Below are 21,654 nucleotides of genomic sequence, written 5' to 3' on the forward strand. Positions count from 1 at the left end.
TCAGCTCCTTCTCAAGAGCTTACTCTCTGTTGCTGCAGTATATAATATACAAATATATGCACTAGGGCCAGCATGCAAATAACCTTACCTTTGAACGGTGACTTTAACTTTTTCAAGTTCATTTCTAGCTGTTGTCTCATTGTTTTTGCAGAATGATCTCTTTGATTTCATCTTATTTCTCATTTATGGCATTTTCTTTTAATAAGCTTGAAGGGAATAATGTAGAGAAAACATGTATGGGGATCAAATGCACTTCCCATATGTTTACCCTGAGAAGATTACCTTTTTTGGGTGGAATTGGGTGGCTTTTGATTTCATGTTAGTCATTTTTTTAAAGTCATTTCTAAAGTTTATGTTTTTATTGCCAACTCTTAAGCTTTGTATGTAATTTTTTTAAAATTATAGCATAGAATGCTAAAATAATCTGATAATAACATGCATTATAGGATCTTGTGCAGACTGTTCTCTGGGTAACAGCACTTTTAATTCTTTTAATTTGTATGCCCTTTGTCATCCATGTTGTTGTTCAGTCATGTCCAACTCTTAGTGACCATATTTTGGGGTTTTCTTGGTAAAGATAACTCCAGTGGTTTGTCATTTTCTTCTGTAGTTCATTTTACAGATGAACAAACTGAGGCAAACAGGGTTAAGTGACTTGCTTAGGGTTACACAGCTGGTAGGTGTCTGAGACAGGATTTGAACTCAGGTTGGACTTCCTGACTCCAGGCCCAGTGCTTTATCCACTATACAACCTAGCTGCCTTGGTAGCCATATTAGGTCAGTTTTAATAAACTTTACATCAGAATAGTGAAAATACAGTCAGATCTTTATTATCTGACTATTTAAAGAGACAATGGCACAGGTAATCTAGAGCTCTTTTAGTGCTTTGGGATTGTTTTTTGATGGGCAAATATATTTTATGTTAATATTAATTTTTTTCATTTCTAGAACACACTGCCGTCAGATTGAAAACATGAACGTATGACAGATGATAAGTGGAATATAGTTTAGGATTAAAGATTTATGGAGAATTGACTTTATTATGTTGTATACTGTATTAGCAGAATTTTATCATGCTACCCCTGAAACAGGATAAATTAGAATAGATGATCCCCAAAGGGCCCTTTTCAGCTCTTATGTACTTCATGCGAATCTAATTCTGTTCTTTACAATTTTAGGCTTTAATTGTGTAGCTCATAAATCAGTTCTTTTGTTTAACATTAAGTTCTTTATCTTGGAAAGTTGTAGCTCTTGAGTGAGTTTGAGCAAGATTTTGACAATTCAAAAGCAGTATAGTTTTGTAGACGTTGCCCTAGATTTAGTAGACATGGCCCTAGATTTGTAATCAGCATCAGAGATGGAGATTTAGGAGGTTCCTCTGGGGTAATCTAGGCCAAACTCTCCCTCCCCTTCCTCCTCCCTCCCTTCCCCCATTTACAGTTGAGTAAATTGAGGCCCAGGGAAGTTAATTTGTCCAAGACCTGGTTTTTAATCTCGGGGCTGCTCCCTACTACCTACCTCTGTAATCTTACACTTGCCTTGAGACTTAGTTTTGTCATCTGTAAAATGAAATAGCTAGATTAACCCTGAATTCCTTCCATTTCTCAAACCAGTGCTATCCTAAGAAGAAACTTTTACTTTTGTCTTCAGGATAGAAGTAGAAAAACTTTAATTTCAGGTAAATAAAGATTGCCTAAGTAGGCCATTAGTTTTTTACTCTTTGCAAAATGGCATGTGGCAGAGATAAAGCCTTCAAATCTGATATATTCTGACTAAGTCTGGTTTTTAGATAGGTCTCAAAGAAATTAGAGAATTATGACTGGAAAGAGTAGACAGTAAAAGGTAGGCATGATTTAAAGATTTCCTTCAATTCAGTGAACTTGTTTTAAACAAGAAATATGCCATTTAAAATATGGCAAAATTGCTAGAATACTTTTAATTCAAAAGTATCTTTAAACAACAGACAGTTTGAACTGGCTAGGTACTTAGAATTCTAAGACTTGAACTAAAATGTGGTACCTAAATAACATAATAATCTGTGCTTTGTAATTTAAAAGGAAATTTATTAGTTGAGTGCACAAATATTTGTTTTTAGGCAGTAACATAAGATCAATTTTCATTGAATGTGTAGTCTTTGTTAACCTAAAATTTAAGGAAACTGGAATAAGTACTAATAGGAAGCTTGATTCTTTTAAAATGCTGTTAGATTATTTGGTTGCTGCCATAGTAATCCCTGTAGTTTAAACATTGGACAGCTGCAGTTTCTAAATGAGTCTTGCTAATTCATCCATTTAGCTATCTAATCTACTTAATACAGTTAGTTAAAGGAGACTTTAGGGGAGTCATTGAAGAATTTTGAACAGGGGGAGTGAAGTGATCAGATCTGTTCATGAGGAACATTGACTTAGTAGTGGTGCTTGTCAGACAGCTCTTGTAATAGTCTGATAGGTCTTGAGGGTTTAAACAAAAGTGGTAGTGGTAATGGAAAATAGATTTGAGAGATATTACAGGTAGAATTTACAGGCATTTTCACCTCAAACTCTTTTGCTTTAATAACAATAATAATAATAGACAGTATATGAATGCTTAGCTGCCACCTCCCCTTCCTTTGCCCCTCTCAAGTATCAGAGCTAGAATTTGAGCTCAGATCTTTTAACTCCAAATGAATATATTCTTTTACACTATATTACTTTTTTACTCAGTGAATTGCTATGTACTTGTGAGAATTTTTCAAATTTTAATTGTGATAGGAAAAACATTGTAGTTCCTCATAAAAGGACAACATAATAGTGAGTTGAATTAATTTAGTTCCCTCCCCCATCATGTGTATATTCTCTCTCTTTTTCTGTCTGTCCCTCTCTCTCTCCCCTCCCTACCTTTTTTCTCTCCCCCCTGCTCACCCCCCCCCAACCTCCTACCTACCATAAGGCAACATCGTCGTCCCTCAGGCTTGTAACTTAGGAGTCATCTTGGATTCCACACATTTTTTCTCATCCCTCATATCCAATCTGTTGCCAAGGCCTGTCCATTTCAGTTTTGCAACATCTCCTGAATACAGCTCCACTGGCTCTTCTGACACTGCCATCACTCTAGTGCAAGCCTTTATCACTTCATACCTGGATTACCGCAATAGCTTACTGGTGGGTCTGCCTGCCTCGTGTCTCTTCTCACTCCAATCCACCTCAGTTCAGCCATTAAAGTAATTCCCCTACAGCTCAGGTGCAACCATGTCCTCCCCTACTCAGTCAATTCCAGTGGCTTCTCACGGGTTCCAGGAGCAAATACAAAATACTGTTTGGCGTTCAAAACCCTTCATAACCTAGCCCCCTCCTGTCTTTCCATTTTCTTATACCTTACTCCACTGACACGTATTCTTTGATCCAATGACACTGAGATCCTGGCTGTTCCATGAATAAGACCTTCCATCTCTCAGGCTCCAGGAATTCTTTCTGGCTGTCCCCAGGCCTGGAACACTCTCCCTGCTCATCTCTGCCTACTTACTTCCCTGGCTTCCCTTAAGTTGCAACTAAAATCCCATTTTCTACAAGAAGCCTTACCTAACCCCTCTTAATTGCAGTACCTTCCTTCTGTTAATTACTTCCTATTTATCTTGTATATAGATTTCTTTGTATATATTTGCATGTTGTCTCCCCCATCACACTGTAAGCTCCCAGAAGGCTGGGATTGTCTTTTGAACTTCAGGTAGGCTGTGAACAGCTGTGGAAGGTTTTTGAGCAGGAAAATGAACAATAGAACTCTGTTTTAGGAAGATTAATATGGCATTGGGATTTAGGATGGGTTGGAAGACCAAAGTGATCTGTAATTTCATTCACTGAGTATTTTGGTTTAACTCTTAGAACTTTCTGTTTTGGAAGGACATTTCCTTAAAATACCCCAAAGCAGATCTAAGATAAGATATAAATCACATATTTACTTGCTCACTACTTTCCTTCTCTGTTCTCCATATGTAATACTTTTTTAAAAAGTATATATATCTCTTTGCTTAGGTTGGAATATACTAAAAATAATTACATCAGATTCAGATGCCTAGTATTTTTCTTGTTGTCTCATGTAGTCATTGGCTTCTATTTGTTACATTCTAATTTTTCAAGGAGTGTACTGCTTGGGTAAGCTTTTTTATTTCTTGTTCCGACCTATTAATTGCTTTTACAATTCTTTCTTCCTTAGTTATTTCTTTTCCAGTTTTTTCCTCATGTTCTCATTTCATTTGTAAAAAAAAACACTTTCACTTAAAAAAAATTCTTTATCTCTTCTAGCAATTCTGGTTGCTCATGTGCTCAAACTTTGTTTTCTTCTGAAGCGTTACTTGTAGGTGTTTTGGAGATGTTCTCTTCCTCTGAATTCTTGTCTTATGCATCCCTGCCACCATAATAGCTCATTATGGTAGGTTTTTGTTTTGGGTTTTTTTTGCCCATTTTTCTAGGCTACTTCCTGACCTCAGACTTGTCCATTCTGGTCCTATTTCTGTTGTTGTTTCTATTTCAATATGAAATACCCTTGGGATGCCTTTTGCTTAGTTGGGTTTCCTACCTAGCTATCTCCATGCAGTGGAATCTTTTCTCTCCACTGTTTATAATTTTCTACAGTTCTTTCCTAGAAGATTTTATAAAGAAGTTCATATTCTAAAATATGATGTTTTTTGGCTGCTGTATCGATTCACTTTGCAAATAGGTCAGGAGTATGCTGAAAGAGATGGTGTTCATACTCTTTTATGACAGTTGATTTATATTGGTTAAATTTTTCTGTAAAGTTGTTATAATATTAATGTCCTTTTCTCTGTCCATTTTCCATGTTTGGTATCAGTAACTTGTTTTAACAGGTCATGTTGGAATTTTAAATGTCTTTCTTTCTTTTCTAGCTTTGTATTGATTTTGGTCTTTGCTTCGTTGGTCTAGGTTTGGCAATTAAGGGATCTAGCAGACTGACAAAGAAGGATCCTGACACAAAAAAGGTCAAGGACTGATCCTTACCATACTCATTTCAGAGTGTAGAGTCTTTCCTGGGCTGACCAGACCTTTCCTTTTAGAAAGTGGTAAACCTTCAATAACAATGGTCTTTAAGAGCTTACAATGCAGGATTGTTGTAAAATTGATAGCTAAAGGGTCAGCTAGATGGCACAGTGAACACTGGCCCTGGAGTGAGGAGGACCTGAGTTCAAATTCGGCCTCAAGTATTGGACACTTAATAGCTGTGTGACTCTGGGCAAGTCACTTTTACCTCACCAAAAAAAAAAAAGAAGAAGAAGAAGAAAGAAAATTGATAGCTGAAGAAAGGCATGATAAAATGTTTCTTTTGGCATCATTCAGACTAAAGCATCATCCAATGTTGTTTTATAACAGATTGCTTTAAGAGGGAAGAGAGATGGTGGTGTTGGGACACTTTCATACTATGTAAAGTACTAAACTGAATATACGACTTAATGATTGCCCTGCTTCTGTGCCTTGGTAATGGGAGGTTTGTTTCATTATCAGTGTTTCAGAACAAGATTGTATATTGCACTTTACTCAGAATTCAGCTTTCTTTTATTTCTAATTTACATCGTTGTCAGCATTGTGTTTGTTGTTCTGGTTCTTATTTCACTCTTATCAATTTATACAAATTGGCACATTTCTTGGAATTCCTTATATTCATTTTTAAAAATGGTGTTGTGCTACTTTACTACATTCATTTACCATTCCCCATTCAAAGGTCATTAATTTTCTTTCCAATTCTTTACTACCATAAAAAATGCTGTTATGACTCTTTCGGAATGGTCTGTCTTTCCCTTCAAGGTTACCTTGTATGTGGTTTGGTTTTTTGTTTCAGGTAAACTTGTTTATATTGTCTCCCATGTTATAATCTCTTTGAGGTCACTTTTATCACTGTGGACTCAGCATTTAGCACAGGGCCTGGTAGATAGTAGATGTTGAGTCTGCTGGTTAATTGACGTTGGAACCTTTTTTTCTGTCTTTAACTTCCTTGGGTTATATATCCAGTACAGTGATCTCTGAGTTGAAGGGTATGAACATCCTAATCACATTTCTTGCGTAATTCCAGTTATTTTTCAGAATGGTTTGATCAGTTCATAGATCCACCAACAGCATTTCAGTGTTCCTGTCTTTCTAAGCCACCCAGCATTGACTATTTCCATGATGCCTCAGAGCTGTTTTAATTCACTTTTCCTTCACTGATTTGAAATAAGTTTCCAAATGGTTATTGTTCCCATTTCTTTTTGAAAAATGTTTGTGTACTTTGACCACTTATCTATTGGGAAATAGCTTTGGTATTGTATATTTTGGTTATCAGACTTTTATCAGTAACATTTCATAAAATTGTTTTTCCTTGATTTCTTTTATCTGCGTTGCTTTTGCAAAAGCTTTTTAATATTGGGTAATTGAAAATCAATTTTTCCTCTTATTTCTTTCTGGAAAGATTCCTCATTTGCTTAAGAAGTCTTCCCTCAACCATAGATACTTCCTTTTGTTCTCCTGTATTTTTCTTTTTAATGATAAGACCTTTAAAAAATATTTAGGTAGGGGAAGCTAGATGGTGCAGTGGATAGAGCACTAGCCCTGAAGTCGAGAGGACCTGAGTTCAAATGTGACCTTGCACCAAACACTTGAACTAACTGTGTAACCGTGGGCAAGTCATTTAACCCCAATTACCTAAAAATTAAAAAAAAAAAAAAAAATACTCAGGTAAAGTATCCATTTAGAACTTGTAATATGTTGTGTCACATGCTGGTTTGAACCTAATTTTTGCTAACCTGCTTTCTAGTTTTTCCAGCAGTTCTTGTCAAAAAGAATCCTTCTTTCAAATAATATATGTTGGGTTTATCAAATAATGGGCTAATGTTTTCAGTTGTTTCTGATTCTTGCTTATCAAATCTGTTCCATTGATCTATTTTTCTATTTTTTAAATTAGTAGTAAATAATTTTGGTGATTACTACTTCATAATATAGTTTGAGGTCTGACAGTGTTATGGCCCTTTGATTCCTTTTTTTTTTTTTATTTTTCTTGGACTTCTAAACCTTTTGTTCTCTCCAACTGAATTTTGTTCTGACTAGGCCTATAAAATATCCTTTAGGTGATTTGATTGATAGAGAACTAAATCTGGAAACTAATTTAGCACTCAATGTATCTAGTTATTTGTCTTCACTTATTTCAGTAAAGGAGGTTTTGTGGTTTCATTTTTATTTTGTGTAAATCCTACATCTGTCTTGATAGATCACTTGCCAGATAATTGGTGAATTTGTAGTTATTTTGAATGTAAGTTCTCTCATTACCATTTCCTCCTAGAATGAGATTCCCTGTGTGTAAATGCAAAAATAATTTTTGTATTTATTTTGAATCTTCCCACTTACTGAAGTTGTTAATCATCTTACTTTCTTCTCTAATTTTTTGAAAAGTGAACTATCATTTAGATAGAGATAGTTTTGTATCTTCTTTGTTTGTTTAGGCCTGTACTTTTAATTTCATATTCTTGTCTTAGGACTAGCTGGCTATAGTTAGTATTTCTAGTCAGTGTCAAATAGTATTGGAGTGGTAGCCATCCTAGCTTTAGCCCTATTTTTCTTGAGAAAGCTTCCAGTATTTGTTCATTGAAAATAAATTTACTCTTGAGAAATATATTTTTGGTCATGTTAAGGACTTTGCCATACCTTTGCTTTTTAGGGTTTCTAGCATTTATAGATATTAGATCTATTTTGTCAAAATCTTCTTAATATGTTGCTATAAATAACCTGTTTGTCATGAAGTTTTGTCTTTTATAAATCACTGCTTCCCTTTATTCATGGTCACCAAAAATATATCCTGTATTTTTTCTAGAAATAGAGGTCAGATTCATTGATTTACAGTTTGTATATTTCCACACCCTTGGCCCCCCACTTTTCCTTTTTGCGAATATCAGGACGTTTGTCCTTTTCAGTTTTCTGACATCTTTCAAAGATTATTTTTACCATAGTAATAAACATTTGTTTGACTAGAACTTATTGACTGCATCTAGCTATTGAATTTATGTTTTCTTGCTTGTCTTGGATTTCTACTTCTTGTGAAATATTTTCCCCAGGCATTCTCCTTAGAAGAAAAAACAAAAGCAAAATAAGTTTTAAGTATTTCAGTCTTCTCACCATGATCCAATTATCATCATCTCATTCCCTCCTGAGTTGTAATCCTATCCCTATCCCTTCTTTGATCTTCTTGCCTCCAAAATAGCTTTTTAAAAAACATTTTATTGTTCTCAGCTTTTAGGGTTTCCTTAGCCTTAACTCATTTTAGGCTTCACCTTTCCTGACAGTGTTCTTAAAGGGTATCTCTGCAATTTGGTATTTGTCTTCAGTCACTTGCCCTTGCATCTGGACATCTCCCCCTGTCTTTTTATTTCTAGTTGGTCAGTGAGTTTCATGTGTAACTTTATCAATTTCTGTATATAGTTCCTCTTCTTTGGAATGATTTCTTCTTCTGTTTTCAGAATTTCATTTCTGAGATTTCCCAGCCTTCTTGAATAACTTTCTCTATAAAACATTAAACTTTTGGGTCTTACCTATCCTTTCTCTAAACCCTATGAAATCTGCCCTCCTTAAATTTAGATTGTGTGAAGTCTATCACTTTTGCAGTTGTCTCTGTGCTTCCTGTTATTCCTGCTTAGTTCTTCCTCACTGGTGTGAATCAGCTCTGAATAGTAACCTCATTGCTGTGTCCAACTTTTGAAGAATGAAGTTACCATTTGGGCAAGTCATAAATTTATCACAGTACTCCAGCATATGTCTAGAAGGTTGACATCTATTACTCTAGGTTTGTAATTTGTTTTTTAATCTGCATCTAATTCTTCCTTTTCTTTATATGATCTTTGATACAGCCTGAGACAATATTGCTTCTGATGTCGATCCCAGTAATCTCCACACATGTCAAGTCTCAGGTTCCTAGATTTCCTTATACAGTATATCTTTTTAATATACAATGTTACTCTGCCATTCTTTTTTTAAATCTTTTTGTATCTTTTTCAATAAATGTGCCCTTCTCTGACCTTACACCAGTCATGATACCAGTCATGACTTCCATCCCACCAAGTCACAGCAGCGACTAAGAGGCTAAATTTGCCTAGTTTACCTTGTATACTACCTGTCCATTGGGCATTTTTATGGAGGTGTCTAATATGATAGGTTCTATTGCTAGTTTTATTTGATATTGTCTCCCATGAATCACTGATCTATTCTTTGTTGTGCCTACTACTTTTTGGTATTAGGCTTGGAAGATCTATACAGGCAGCTTTCTTTCTCTCTCTTTTGAGTATAACACCTTCATCAATTTTAAAATTTATTTTAATCTATGATATGATTTTATGTTCTTTGTTTTTGGGGGTTTTTTTGGTTTGGCAAATTGCTCTCCTGTCAGTGACCCATTTCATTCTATTCCTTTTGAATAATATTTACCCTTGCAGAGTATCATTTTGCATTTCTGAAATGTACAGTAATTTAATGTTCTATTCTTGTTTTGCAAGCTTGAATTTCTTATTTTAAGATGTTTACATTTACATTAAAGTTATGGAATCTAGATATTTGTAAACAGAATATAACATACTGATACAATTACATACTCTAGATTTGTATTGTAGCTTAAGAGAAACAATTGTTAAAGGAAGGAGATAAGGATTATTGTAAAAATGAATTGTATTTTCCTAAAAGATATGTGTTGTATTTTTATTTTTCACTTGGCACCAGGGAAATCATAGCTATGACTAAAATGTCATAAAATAATTTAAAACAATACAGTACTATTCTAAATCCTCTCAAATAATAATAGCTTGCATTTTAAAAAAGTTTTCATTGATTGTTGCTTTTACATTGTCTCAATTTCCCTTTGGTATATCCCTCCTCTTACTTCCTATCAGAGAGCCATTCCTTATAAAAAAAATTTTTAATGAAAAATAAGAGGGAAAAAAATAAAGTTGAAAGATAATTCCCCCCGAAATACGACATCACATATAAAGCTTCATACTCATGGATTCCTCACCCCTGCATGTGATTTGGGGAAAGTGTCTTATGTCTCTTTTTTAGAGCCAAGCTTAGTTTTTCTAATTTTTTTGTGTTCATTTTCAGTTGTTTTGTGGTGCTTTACATTTTGTCAGAGTTGATGTGTGTATTGGTTTCCTCACCCTGTATACTTTACTTTGTGTAAGTCTTTCCATTCTTCTCTGTGTTCATCATGTTTGTTGCTTGTTACGACATGGTAATATTCTATTCCATTAAAGATATAAGAATCATAGAATGCCTTTAGGCAATAACAAATAGAGAATTCTTTATGTATTCCTGAAGCTTATCTCCACATCAGCCCCTAATTTTATTTTATTTTATTTTATTTTTTTAAACAATTAGGGTTAAGTGACTTGCCCAGGGTCACCATGTCATGTGTTTGGTCTGAGGCCGGATTTGAACTCAGTTTCTCCTGACTTTAGGGCCGGTGTTCTAGCTACTGTGCCACCTAGCTGCCCTTCCACATCTAGTTTTAGAGTAATATTTATCATGTGCATCTTAGGAACATTACCATGTTGCTTCATTCATGCAGTGCACTACATAATTCTAAGAATCCTTACAATTTAGTTTATTTCCCCTCCATAGACATTCTGAAGACTTTTTTATTCCCTAAGACTCATTATATTGGTACTAGACTTTGGAAACCCAAATGACTTTGGCTCTACTGTAGCTCAGAGCTACCAGACTCAATTGATTTACCAGTATGGTAAATCCTTTTAAAAGGATTTAAGCTAAAATCCTTTAGCAGTATGAATTACAGGTGTACACCAACACAATTCAGTTGTCTCCTCCCCCTTCATCATTTATTACATCACAGTGGTGTTCTGTTAATTCCATATTGCCATAATTTGTCCAGCCATTCCCTAATTGATATGTACCTTCTTAGCTTCTAGTTCTTTGCCAACAAAAAGAGCCACTCTCTCTCTCTATATCTATATCTATATCTATATCTATATCTATATCTATATCTATATCTATATCTATATCTGTATACATGTTTTTACATATAGGGGTCTTTTCCCTCTATGTGATCTCTGGGATGTGGGCCAAGTGGTCAGTCATTTGCTGGGTCAGAGAGTTTGTACACAGTTTGGTAGTAACTTTTGCGGTATAGTTCCAAATTCTTTCCAGACCGACAGTACCATTTCACAGCTCTCCCAACAGTACATTCACGTGCTTGTTTTCCTACAGTTCTTGTCAGTTTTGCTAATAATATGTTGGATGTGAGGTGGGACCTCAGAGTTGCTTTAATTTGCATTTTTCTAAGTAGTGATTTTGGCACATTTTGTCATGCCTATTGACAGCTTGATTTTGGCTATTGATAGCCTAGATTTCTTCCTTAGAAAATTGTTCTTATCCATTGATCATTCACCAGTTATAAATATGAATATGAATCAGTTTCTCATATATCAGAAACTAAACCCTTTGAAAAATATTTTTTTTCTTTGCATCTCTAATTTGTTTATGATGTCACCCTTTGTGTCAAGTTATGTATTCGTTTGGAGCTTATTTTGGTATATGAGGTGAGATGTTGTTCTCTGCCTTGCTTACTTTCTGCCAGATTGCTTTCAAGTGTTCCCAGGAGTTCTTACTGAATAATAAGTTCTTATCTTGATAGTTGAGGTCTTTGGGTCTATCAAACCTCAAATACTAGGCTACTGTGTTGATTTTTCTTATGAACTTTGTGTATTTAGTGTGTTCTACTCATCTACCTTTCTAATTTCTTAACTAGTACCAAATGATGAGTACCAGTACCAGTATTACTACTGTTATAGTTTTACTGTCAATTTCTCCCTGTAATTCACTTAGTTTTTTCTTTAAGTACTTAGATGCTGTGCCATTTATGATCTATATTTGTATGTGTGGTATATGTGGCATTAATTCCTTATCTTTGGTACATTTCATTATGTTTCCTTTGTTTCTCTCGTAATCAAGTCTATATTTGCTGTTGCGTTGTCTGAGATCATAATTCTACTCCTGCCATTTTGAGTTCAGCTGAATCATAATGGATTTTGCTTTAGACCCTCATTTTAACTCTGTGTGAATATTATCTTTCAAATCCATTTCTTATACACAAAATATTGTTGGATTGTTCCTTTTAAAGTCCATCTTATCTTCCATTTTATGGGTAAGTTCATCCCATTGGCATTCATAGTTAGGATTATTAGTTTTTTATTTCCATCTATCTTGTAATCATTCTTTTCCTAATTTTACTTCCTCTTTACTCTATAGAGAAATTAGCACCAGTGCTCTTGATGTAATTGACTAATGTTCCATGCCCGTCTTCTCTTTTCCCTGTGCAGATTAGATTTAGATTTTCTAATATATAGGTTAAAATTTCACCAGGAGTCACTAATTCTTTTTGTTCGTTTGTTTTACTCCTTTTTTTTTTTTTTTTGGTGAGACAGTTGGGGTTAAGTGGCTTGCCCAAAGTCACACAGCTAGTAAGCGTAATATGTCTGAGGCCGAATTTGAACTCAGGTCCTCCTACCAGTGCTCTATCCACTGTGCCACCTAGCTGACCCCACTGATTCTTAGATACATTAAAACTAATATGATATTAATCTGTAGGACCTTTGAAATCTTTTAGGTATTTTCAAGAGATAGCATGGTGTCTTGACATGGAATATGGAATTAGAAGAAAGGATATCTCTGTTCTGTTTTTGACTTCAGTATTGATTTGTTTGGATTTGGAAAGGCAAATGTTTTCCTACATGAGATATATATTTTTAGAGTTCCAAATTTAATCTTGGCCCAGTTGAATAAAAAATATATTAACATGACCTAAAGAGAAAATAGATTGACTGGTCTTTTATTGCAGTTGGTTATGTTAGCATATTTTATGTCATTCCCAAGGTTTTTGTAAACCAGAAACTTATCCTTTTTTTCTTTTCAATTTTTGTCAGATTCAAGCCGTTTTTCCCATTTCAAGTCTCACAAACCACAAAGGAAGAAAATGAATGGCATTATACATACAACAATCTGGACTTGCAGAAGGCCGCCTTAAAATTACTCTAATAGAATGTAGCAGGTACGTTTTTTCTGTCATTGTTGAATTTCAGCTAAGATAAATGAGGTAAATAATGTTTAAGTAATATTTGCATTTAACCCTATTTTGTGATAATTTATGCTACTTCACCTATTGTATTGCTATAATCCTAAATTTCATCTTATGTTAAAGTAATTTTTTTTATTTTACAAAAGTATAAGTGGCTTCCCAGAAAACAAGATCTGAAAAGAAAATACTTATAGGGAAATGCTCACCAGAATTTTTAAAGTTATGAAACCCTATTGGTGGAGTTTAAGATCACCTCCTGCCAAACTAATATGAATGTTAATTGTTGTTATTTGATTTGGTGAGTGGGGTGCCACAAATTTTTTTAAAAAAATAATTTGAAATACTCTGGAATAGAGATTGGAAACTAATAGCCGGGATTAGGGATGCATCTGATGCATCTGAAAGCACAACAGCCTATTTAAAATACTGACCTAGGAGAGAAATTGACATATGTTTGATGTTATAGTTAAATATATTAAAAGTATTCTAGGGGGAAAAACTAGGGACACTTTTTACCTCTGACAGCCCATTCTACTTTTGGACAGCTCTAATTGTTAAGAAGTATTTTCCTTATACAGAGCAGAAATCTTTACAGCTTCTATCCATTGATTCTAGTTTTGCCTCCAGGGGCCAAGAAGAAAAGTGCTATATAGTAGATGGAGGAATATCTGAGTTTAACTTCTGCCTTAGGTACTTAATAGCTGTGTGGCCCTGGTCAAGTCCATCTTGGTTTCCTCAGATAATAATAACACCTACCTCATAAGGTTGTGAAGACCAAATGGAATAATATATTCACAGCACTTTGCAAACTTTAAAGCAATATGTAAATATTAAGTGTCATTATTATTATTTTATGTAAGATAGCCCTTTAAATACTGGAAGACTGTTATCTTGTTGCCCACTTAAATATTACCTTTTCAGTGCTTAGCATTCTGTAGCATTCCTTTAGTTAATCCTTTTATGATTATATGATTTCCTTTCTACACACCATCCTGGTTATCCTTCTATGGATATTATCCAGTATGTCAATGTCCTTTCTAAAATATGGTACCTACATGTTCTTTGACCAGGGAGAGACCAATGGCAGTAGCATTTTCTTAATTCAGGATATTGGCCTTCTAATCTTATTCTAATATCTTCTTTGAGCCTCTTCACCCAACTCAGACAGTGCTTGAAGGTTGAGGTCCCTTGAAGGCAGTTGAGTCTTCTTTCAGTATCCTAGGGGGAAATTCTTAGAGGAGCTGAGGTTTCTAGTACTGTTGCTTACTGATCTGATTCCCATCACCATTTAGCCAGTAGATATGAATTCACTTTGAGAAAAGTGATTTAGTGATAAGCTATAGCAAGAATACTTGGTGCAAAACATTTTTGTTAATCCAGGAGCATATACTCCCCATGCTTGTCTTGTCCCTCATCTTCCCCTTGCTCACCATGTCCCTCGTGCTCTCCCTGGGGAGAATGGGCTTAACAAATGTAAAGTACAGTGTTAGTGAGAAACACATAGGCCCAAGGGTTACCTTGTGACTTCTTCCTCTGAAGATGTTTTTCTTCCTTCTGTGGTCCTCATGAAATTCATTACAGGGCAAGCTGTCAGTGATGGAATCACTACTGCTGCTGAACAGGCCCACTTTGCCCATGATATAATACTTTCTTCTAAAAAATTCCTTGGAGTCTTTGCAACAACACTGACACCCAGAATTTCTCTAGGGATCTCATAAACCTGAGGAGTCAAAGTAGAGGTCTGGGCAAAACCTCTCTAGTTGTCCCATCATAGCTGGAACACACACAAATCCTCTGGGCCCCCTAAAACAACATAGGGTACCCACAGTTTCTCCAGGAATCCCTGTATCACTTGGGAAATTCCAAATGAGTGTCCATACTCATCCCTTGTTAGGCTGAGTAGGCTTAGTTTAAAAAAAAAAGAGAGAGAGAAAGGTCAAGTAAACTCCAAAAGAGATTAAGTACTTGAGGTTGATTTCTCTGGATCATAAGTTTTATAGGTAAGCTCTGAACGGTGAGTTTTGTCTAATCTTGCTCTTTACCTGGTCTCCCCAACAATTCCTAAATTTTCCCCTCCCCTTTTAGAATCGCTTTAATGTGTTGTTTTCTGCCATTTGAATATAAGCTTCTTGAGGGCAAGTGATATTTTGTTTGCTTTTATGTTATCCCCAGCATTTAGCATAGTGTTGGGCTTATAGTAAGCACTTATTAAATGCTCTATCTAATCCAGCAAGCAAAGCTTAGATCACCTTAAGAGAAAAAGAAAAAAAACATACATGAGCTGTTGTAGTGTACTGGACACATTGCTTGAAGTAGTTGGATCATCTTGGACAGATTTCAGTATGTCAACATTCAAACAAAAGTTAACTTAAAAGAATGGGTCGGAGTTTTAAGGGAACACACTAAAAACAAACTGACCAATTGCAACCTAAAAGAAGAGCAAAAATGCCAGTTTTTTCTAATGGATCTCATAAAGCTATGGTATACAAGAGTCCTGGTGGTGAATCTCTCTAGTGGGTCATTTTAAATGTTAATGACGCCAAAATTATCTCAGGTGAAGCCCCCATGTATAACAACCCTGGTGGGGATTACTTTGTCTTATCTACTCATGTTCATTAGAGTTCCTAGTGGGGTGGTTGCTACTTACTCTCTGGTGTGCCAAGCCTATCTGGTGTGCATCTCATTGATATTCAGCCTGTAGCTTCAATTAGCATTTAGCAAAAGAGTTTACCAAGATGGTTATAGTAAGAACAATTCATACTAAATATTTCCTGCATACTTTCCTCCTATTCCTTCCTGGGGAGAGTGTATTCATGTTCAAAGATTTTGGGCACATGCATAGGGAGCACATGTGGCCAAGGGACACCTCTTAGCTCCTAGCCCTGGAAGTCCTTTTCTCTTTTCTTAGAATTCTCATAAAGTTCCCCTTAGGTGTATCTCTCTGCTGGGCCCCTTGAGAATTCACAGCCAGTACTTCTATAGGCCATGAAGGGTCTCTCTCTGAAACTGTCACCATCTTTGGGGTACTATTTTTCCACATCTGTCAGCAGGTGCTGCTTCTGTTATTAGACTTTACCACTATAGCAGCCACTGCTACCACTTGCACTTGCCAGTGGGACCTCTGAATCTCCCAAATTCACCAAATCATCTGGACACTCATCTCAGAATATTCTTTCACCTAAGATCAGGAAAGAATAAACACAAAAGAGAGAGAGGCACCATTTGCTCACAGCCTCTATGGCTGGGTGGCAGATAGGACAGCTGTCCTTGTCTTCTAGCTCCCTCAAGGATATCAGCTAAGAGGAGTGACATAATCTTCTGGACCAATCGCAGGAGTTTTTTTTTTTCTTGTCTGGCCTCACCTGCCTTTTATCCAATACTCCCAAACACTAAGGTACTTTCAAATAGATTAAGGGCTTGTCTATATATTGTAATGAAATTACAGGAAAGTTCTTTAATACTAAATTTATTGTGTTGATTGAATACCCCCCACTATAGGATTTTACCTTTAAACTGAATGCTGGCTAGCAGAATAGAAAAAACATGTATCAGTCCAAAGACTTATTTAAACCCTTTGTTAGGAGAAAAAACTATAGGAAGGTTGACACCAGGTAGAACTGCTTGATTTCTTAAGAGCTGCAGACAGGTCTTAAAACAAGAAGGATTTAGTCAGGTGTTCTACTGTATGTTCATTAAAAAGTAAACTTAATTCAGGTAGAGGTGCATGTTAAAAGTGCATATGGAGGAAGAAGTTGATAACTGCCATGAGAAGAGAAAACAGGAATGACTAGGAGAGCTTTTTTTGAGAATGGAGGATAAATTCCCTTTTATCCCTCCTCTTCTTGAAATTAACTCTGGTTCTTTTTCTGAGTTTGAATATTGTAGCAGACCTTTAGCTCTCTACTGAACTTATGAATATTTGGTACCATTAGAAGGGAAAATAATGCCCAAAAAGTGTTATAATTTTTACTCCAATATTCAATATCTGCCTCATAGGAAGAGACATCATTAACTGTCATGTTGTACCTCCCACTTATGCCTGTTGAGATTTTCCCCATCCTTGGAGATCTAGTTCAGATGTCATTTTCATTCCTTCCCTGATAATCCTAGCCAGAATCAGTTTCCACCTTACTTTGCAGTTCTTGTAAATTGTAGCTTTCTCCCTCCTTCTCCCCCCCTCCTTTTCTTTTTCTCTTTCCCTATCTCTCTCTTCCTCCATTTTTTTTCTCTCTTAGATTATGTTATTCATGGTCATGTTTCTTAATTCCTTTATTGGTTATAAATTCCTTAATATTAGGGGTTAGGTCTTTTTTTTATCTTTGTGTCTCTCACAATTCCTTCTTGAATGAGTCTATTGTGATAATAAATCTATTATTATTGTAATAATAAATTGAATAAATCTATTGTAAGCAGTAACTGTACTGCTAAAATTACATGTGTGTAACATGATTACAATGCATAAAAATAATCTATTGCTTCATAAATTGCTTAAAACTAATAATCACCATCATAAAGCTTTAAATTAAATACTTAAGATCAACTTTGCTTACCTTAGAACTTAAAAGATGTTTCCGATCACTTGTGACTTTTAAAGCTGACCAGAGAGATTTGACTTGGTATCTTCTTTCCTCTCAACAAAATTGGAAGACCATAGGTCCATAGACTTAGAGTTAAAAGTTGATTTTATAGATGATCAAATGAGGTTTAGTGGGGAGAAACGCACTGTGCAAGGTCATGTATTTGCTAAGTACCAGAGCCAGAATTTCAATCCTGTTTCTTTGACTTCAGGCCCAGCACCCTTTTTATCAGAAGAAGATGAACACAAAATCATTTTGGTGACTTTGAAATAACCCCAAGAATTAAAAAACAGGAATTGGAAGCTTGAAAGACTAGCAAGCTAACTCTGGGAATAAAAATGAAAAGAAAGGGTGTCATTTTATGTTCAGGGTAGAGAATTTTGTTTACATCTTTTTTGATTGAGTCTAGGGATATCTATTCATACAAGATGTCAAGATTTCCTCTAACTTTGTAGCTTTCTACTTTTAATTCCCAATTTTAACCTTAGGCTGTTTTCTTATCGTTTATTAGCAACAAAAACCCTTAGGAAAACCTATTGAAGAGTACTAAGATTATTATTTCAGAGATGGCATTGTATTTGGAAAGTTGGAAACTTGCATCCTCTTAACCTTTTGGTGATATAAAAACCAGGAGAAGATGATTGCAATGATTTACTGAAGAAAGATACCTTTAAATAGGTGGAAGAAAGGAGGCAGCTAGGTGGTATAGTGGATATAGTTGGTAGAGTGGAGGACCTGTATTCATGAAGACCTGAGTTCAGATCCAGCCTCACACTTGCTTGTTATATAAATATGAATGCTAGCTTTTGTTGTTGTTTTTATTACTCTAATACTAACCCCCCCCACACACACATATACACATAACCCCATAAGTGCCACATCTTCTTGGGTCTTATATCTGTACTTTATGGGAGCTATCACATTAATGTATGGATGTCATTCTCCAGTTTGTTTAGTTAGTGTCAAAAGACCTAGGAGAAAAAATGTCTTCAGTTGAGAGTTTTACCTTTTTTTTTCCCCTTTGGCCCCAGGTGTAATAGCAGAGCTTGGATACATATACAGTAGTACATTCCTTTTTATCTATTATCAGAGGCACAGAGTAAATTCTGGATGTTATCAAAGAAAAAACACTGTACTCTCCATTTAAGCACCAGAAGTAATTTAATTTAAGATTAATCTAATTCCAAGTCATTTCCGACTTAGAGAGCTATCTAAAATGGACATGCCATCTGACATATTTCTGCTCCAAGACAATTTTAAGTGACGTTTTTAGAAACACAAAGGAGAAAATCAGGATAGTATAACAATACAGTTCTGGGTTAACATTAGTAATAGCTGAATAACCAGATCTCTATTCCCTTCTTCCCAGACTGCTATCCTAGAATAATTAATAGTGTTCTCCCAAATACTTACATGGAGAATGCAAAATTAATAGGGGTGTTTCCCATGGAGTGGATCCCTAGTACTGTTCCTTCTAGTATTTGAAAGAGGAGAGTGCCCTTAGATGGGTCAATATCTTGTCATTTACAAGAATGGGAAAAGACAGTGTTATTCTTATCTAGAGTTACCTAAGTTGTCACTCTTAGATCCATTAACTAATGAAAGACCCTTTCCCCTTTAAATTGCTTGAAACTGGGAAGTAAAGAAGTCTTTTTATTAGAACAGATAAAATATCCTTTCTCAATTTTTTCATTGTTACAAATCCAGTTTTTTTTAACATACTTTCATAATACTTTCTGACCGATGCTCTTTATTTAATTTGCTGTAAATGGTATAACTCTAATTTATCCTCAATACATAATCTTGGTTGTATATAGCTGTTTGCACTTTGTCTCCTCCATTATATGTTGTGAGCTCCAGGTATGTTTTCTGGCCTTCCTTTGTGTATATGCTTTTGTAATGTGTGCCTGGGACATATTAGGGACTTCAGAAATGCATGTTGACTGACTAGTAAGCACTTAGTAAATACTTTTTCATTTATTCAGAACTATAATTCTAGTACTATACATGAGTATATACTACAATTTCAAAATACAATGTTAAATTCTTACAACATTTAAGTGGAAGAGAGCTTCTTTAATATTTTTGCATGTAATGTGTTTGTTGAGTAAAGTTATAATGACTAATTTTTCTATTAGCAAAAATATCAATTACATTTTGAAAAAGAGTCATGGAAAGACTTGGAAGTGGATACTCTTATTTTGAATTAGCTTTCTAAATGAATGGACTATAGTTTCCTGGGTTATTAATTTTTAAACATACATTTTCATAATTCATCATCTCTTTGAACAAAGACCTGTTTAAAAATTACCAAGTTTGTCAGAATGGTACATAGATCAATTTACTTTTATTATCATGGGGTTTTCTATGACTGTCTCATTTTGTGATTTTTTTTTACAAACTTATCTTGAATAAAATGTGGAGCAGATAATTTATATTTCCATACTTTTGTCTAACCCCCAAAGACTTTATTATATATCCTGTGGAAATAAATTGAATCTCCTTATCAGTAGCAATTTTACAGTGTATTTCTGTGCATGGCACTCAGGTTCTCTTACTAAGTTGTTTTTAGAGTTGAGAACAGATGTTGGCATTGGAAGAAACATAAAACATGGGTAGCCAAAGAAAACACTCCACTGTCCCAAATTTAATAGTGCAAGTGAATGTTATAGATGGGCATTTTCTCATGCTTATTGTGGCCAAAACTGGTTTTAAACTTGTTTTTATCATTTCAAATATGAGCAGTAGTATGTCTTTTCAACTGAATGTTAATGAGTTATGCTTTGATTATAACTATTATAATGTTTCTTTATGGAGGCTAGACCCACATTGAGTTGCTGGGGAGAACTGGAATTTGAGTATTTTAAAATAAGCACTTCTCCCACTTAAACTATTATAGCATGTGCTCAGTTGACAGATTATATGTAGAGAACCAGCCTAGCCAGTTAAGAAAGATGTATCATCTGGATGGTAATATGCCATAGCCATAGCCAGTCTTCACAAACACAGCTGTCAAACTCAAGGCCCAACCAGATTAAAATGTAATTGAAAAATGTTTAACAAAATAGATAAAAATACAATACAACATAAGTCATTATGTAGCTTCAGTGATATCTTTTTTATTTTTGTTTGACCACTGCTTAAAACCAGCTACTAAGACATAGAGGCTTTGACATCAGCATCAGTAGAGGGATGATGTAATTATAAAGTGTTTAAGCACAACAGAGTGTTTAAAGTTTTAACATTTTAAAAATTGATAGTAAATAATGGTTGATTTAGGAAAACAGATTATTTTCTTCATAGAAATTGAATTTTTGAAACTTCTATGTGATATATTAAAAATTAATTCATCTCCAATAGATAAGCGGTCAAAGGATATAAACAAATAATTCTTAAAAGAAGAATTGCATGGTATTCACAACCAAATGAAAGAATGCTCCAAATCACTAATAATTAAAGAAATGCAAATCATAAGTATGAAGTTATTTCACCCCCTCCCCTGCAAATTGGCAAAAATGACCAAAAAATGGCAATAGTCAGTGTTGGAAGGATTGTGTGTTGATAGGCTCACTAATACATTCTTGTTGGAGCTCTTCAACCATTACCATTTTGGAAAGCAGTTTGGAATTAGGTAAATAAGTCATTAAAATGTCCATATCCTTTGACTCAAAGTCTCCATTACTGGACTCCTATCCCAAGAAAGCAGAAAAATTGGAAGGAAAACAGATGCCCACTGACTGAGGAATGGCTAAAAAAAATTGTGACGTAAAAATGTAATGGATTATTGCAGGTAGCTACAGTGGATATAATGTTCAACTTGGAGTCAGAAAGACAACTTCTGAGTTCAAATCTTGCCTCAGATACTTATTAGCTATATGACCCTGGGCAAGTCACTTAACCCTGTTTGTCTCAGTTGCCTTATCTGGAATGAGCTGAAGAAGGAAATGGCAGACCACTCCAGTATCTCTGCAAGAAAGTCTCAAATGGG

General features: G+C 35.0%; 1 protein-coding gene across 1 annotated transcript in view; it reads left to right on the plus strand.

The window, feature by feature from the left end:
• The window catches only part of PDZD8 (PDZ domain containing 8), a 77,366-nt gene that overhangs the window by 1,791 nt on the left and 53,921 nt on the right, over positions 1-21,654 (plus strand). Inside the window, 2 exon segments of the mRNA XM_020988174.2 lie at positions 12,938-12,992; positions 12,995-13,062. Of these exon segments, the coding sequence (XP_020843833.1) occupies positions 12,938-12,992; positions 12,995-13,062 (123 nt within the window).

This window comes from Phascolarctos cinereus, unplaced genomic scaffold (genome assembly GCF_003287225.1).
Source record: "Phascolarctos cinereus isolate Bilbo 61053 unplaced genomic scaffold, phaCin_HiC Scaffold_3;HRSCAF=262, whole genome shotgun sequence".
NCBI lineage: Eukaryota > Metazoa > Chordata > Mammalia > Diprotodontia > Phascolarctidae > Phascolarctos > Phascolarctos cinereus.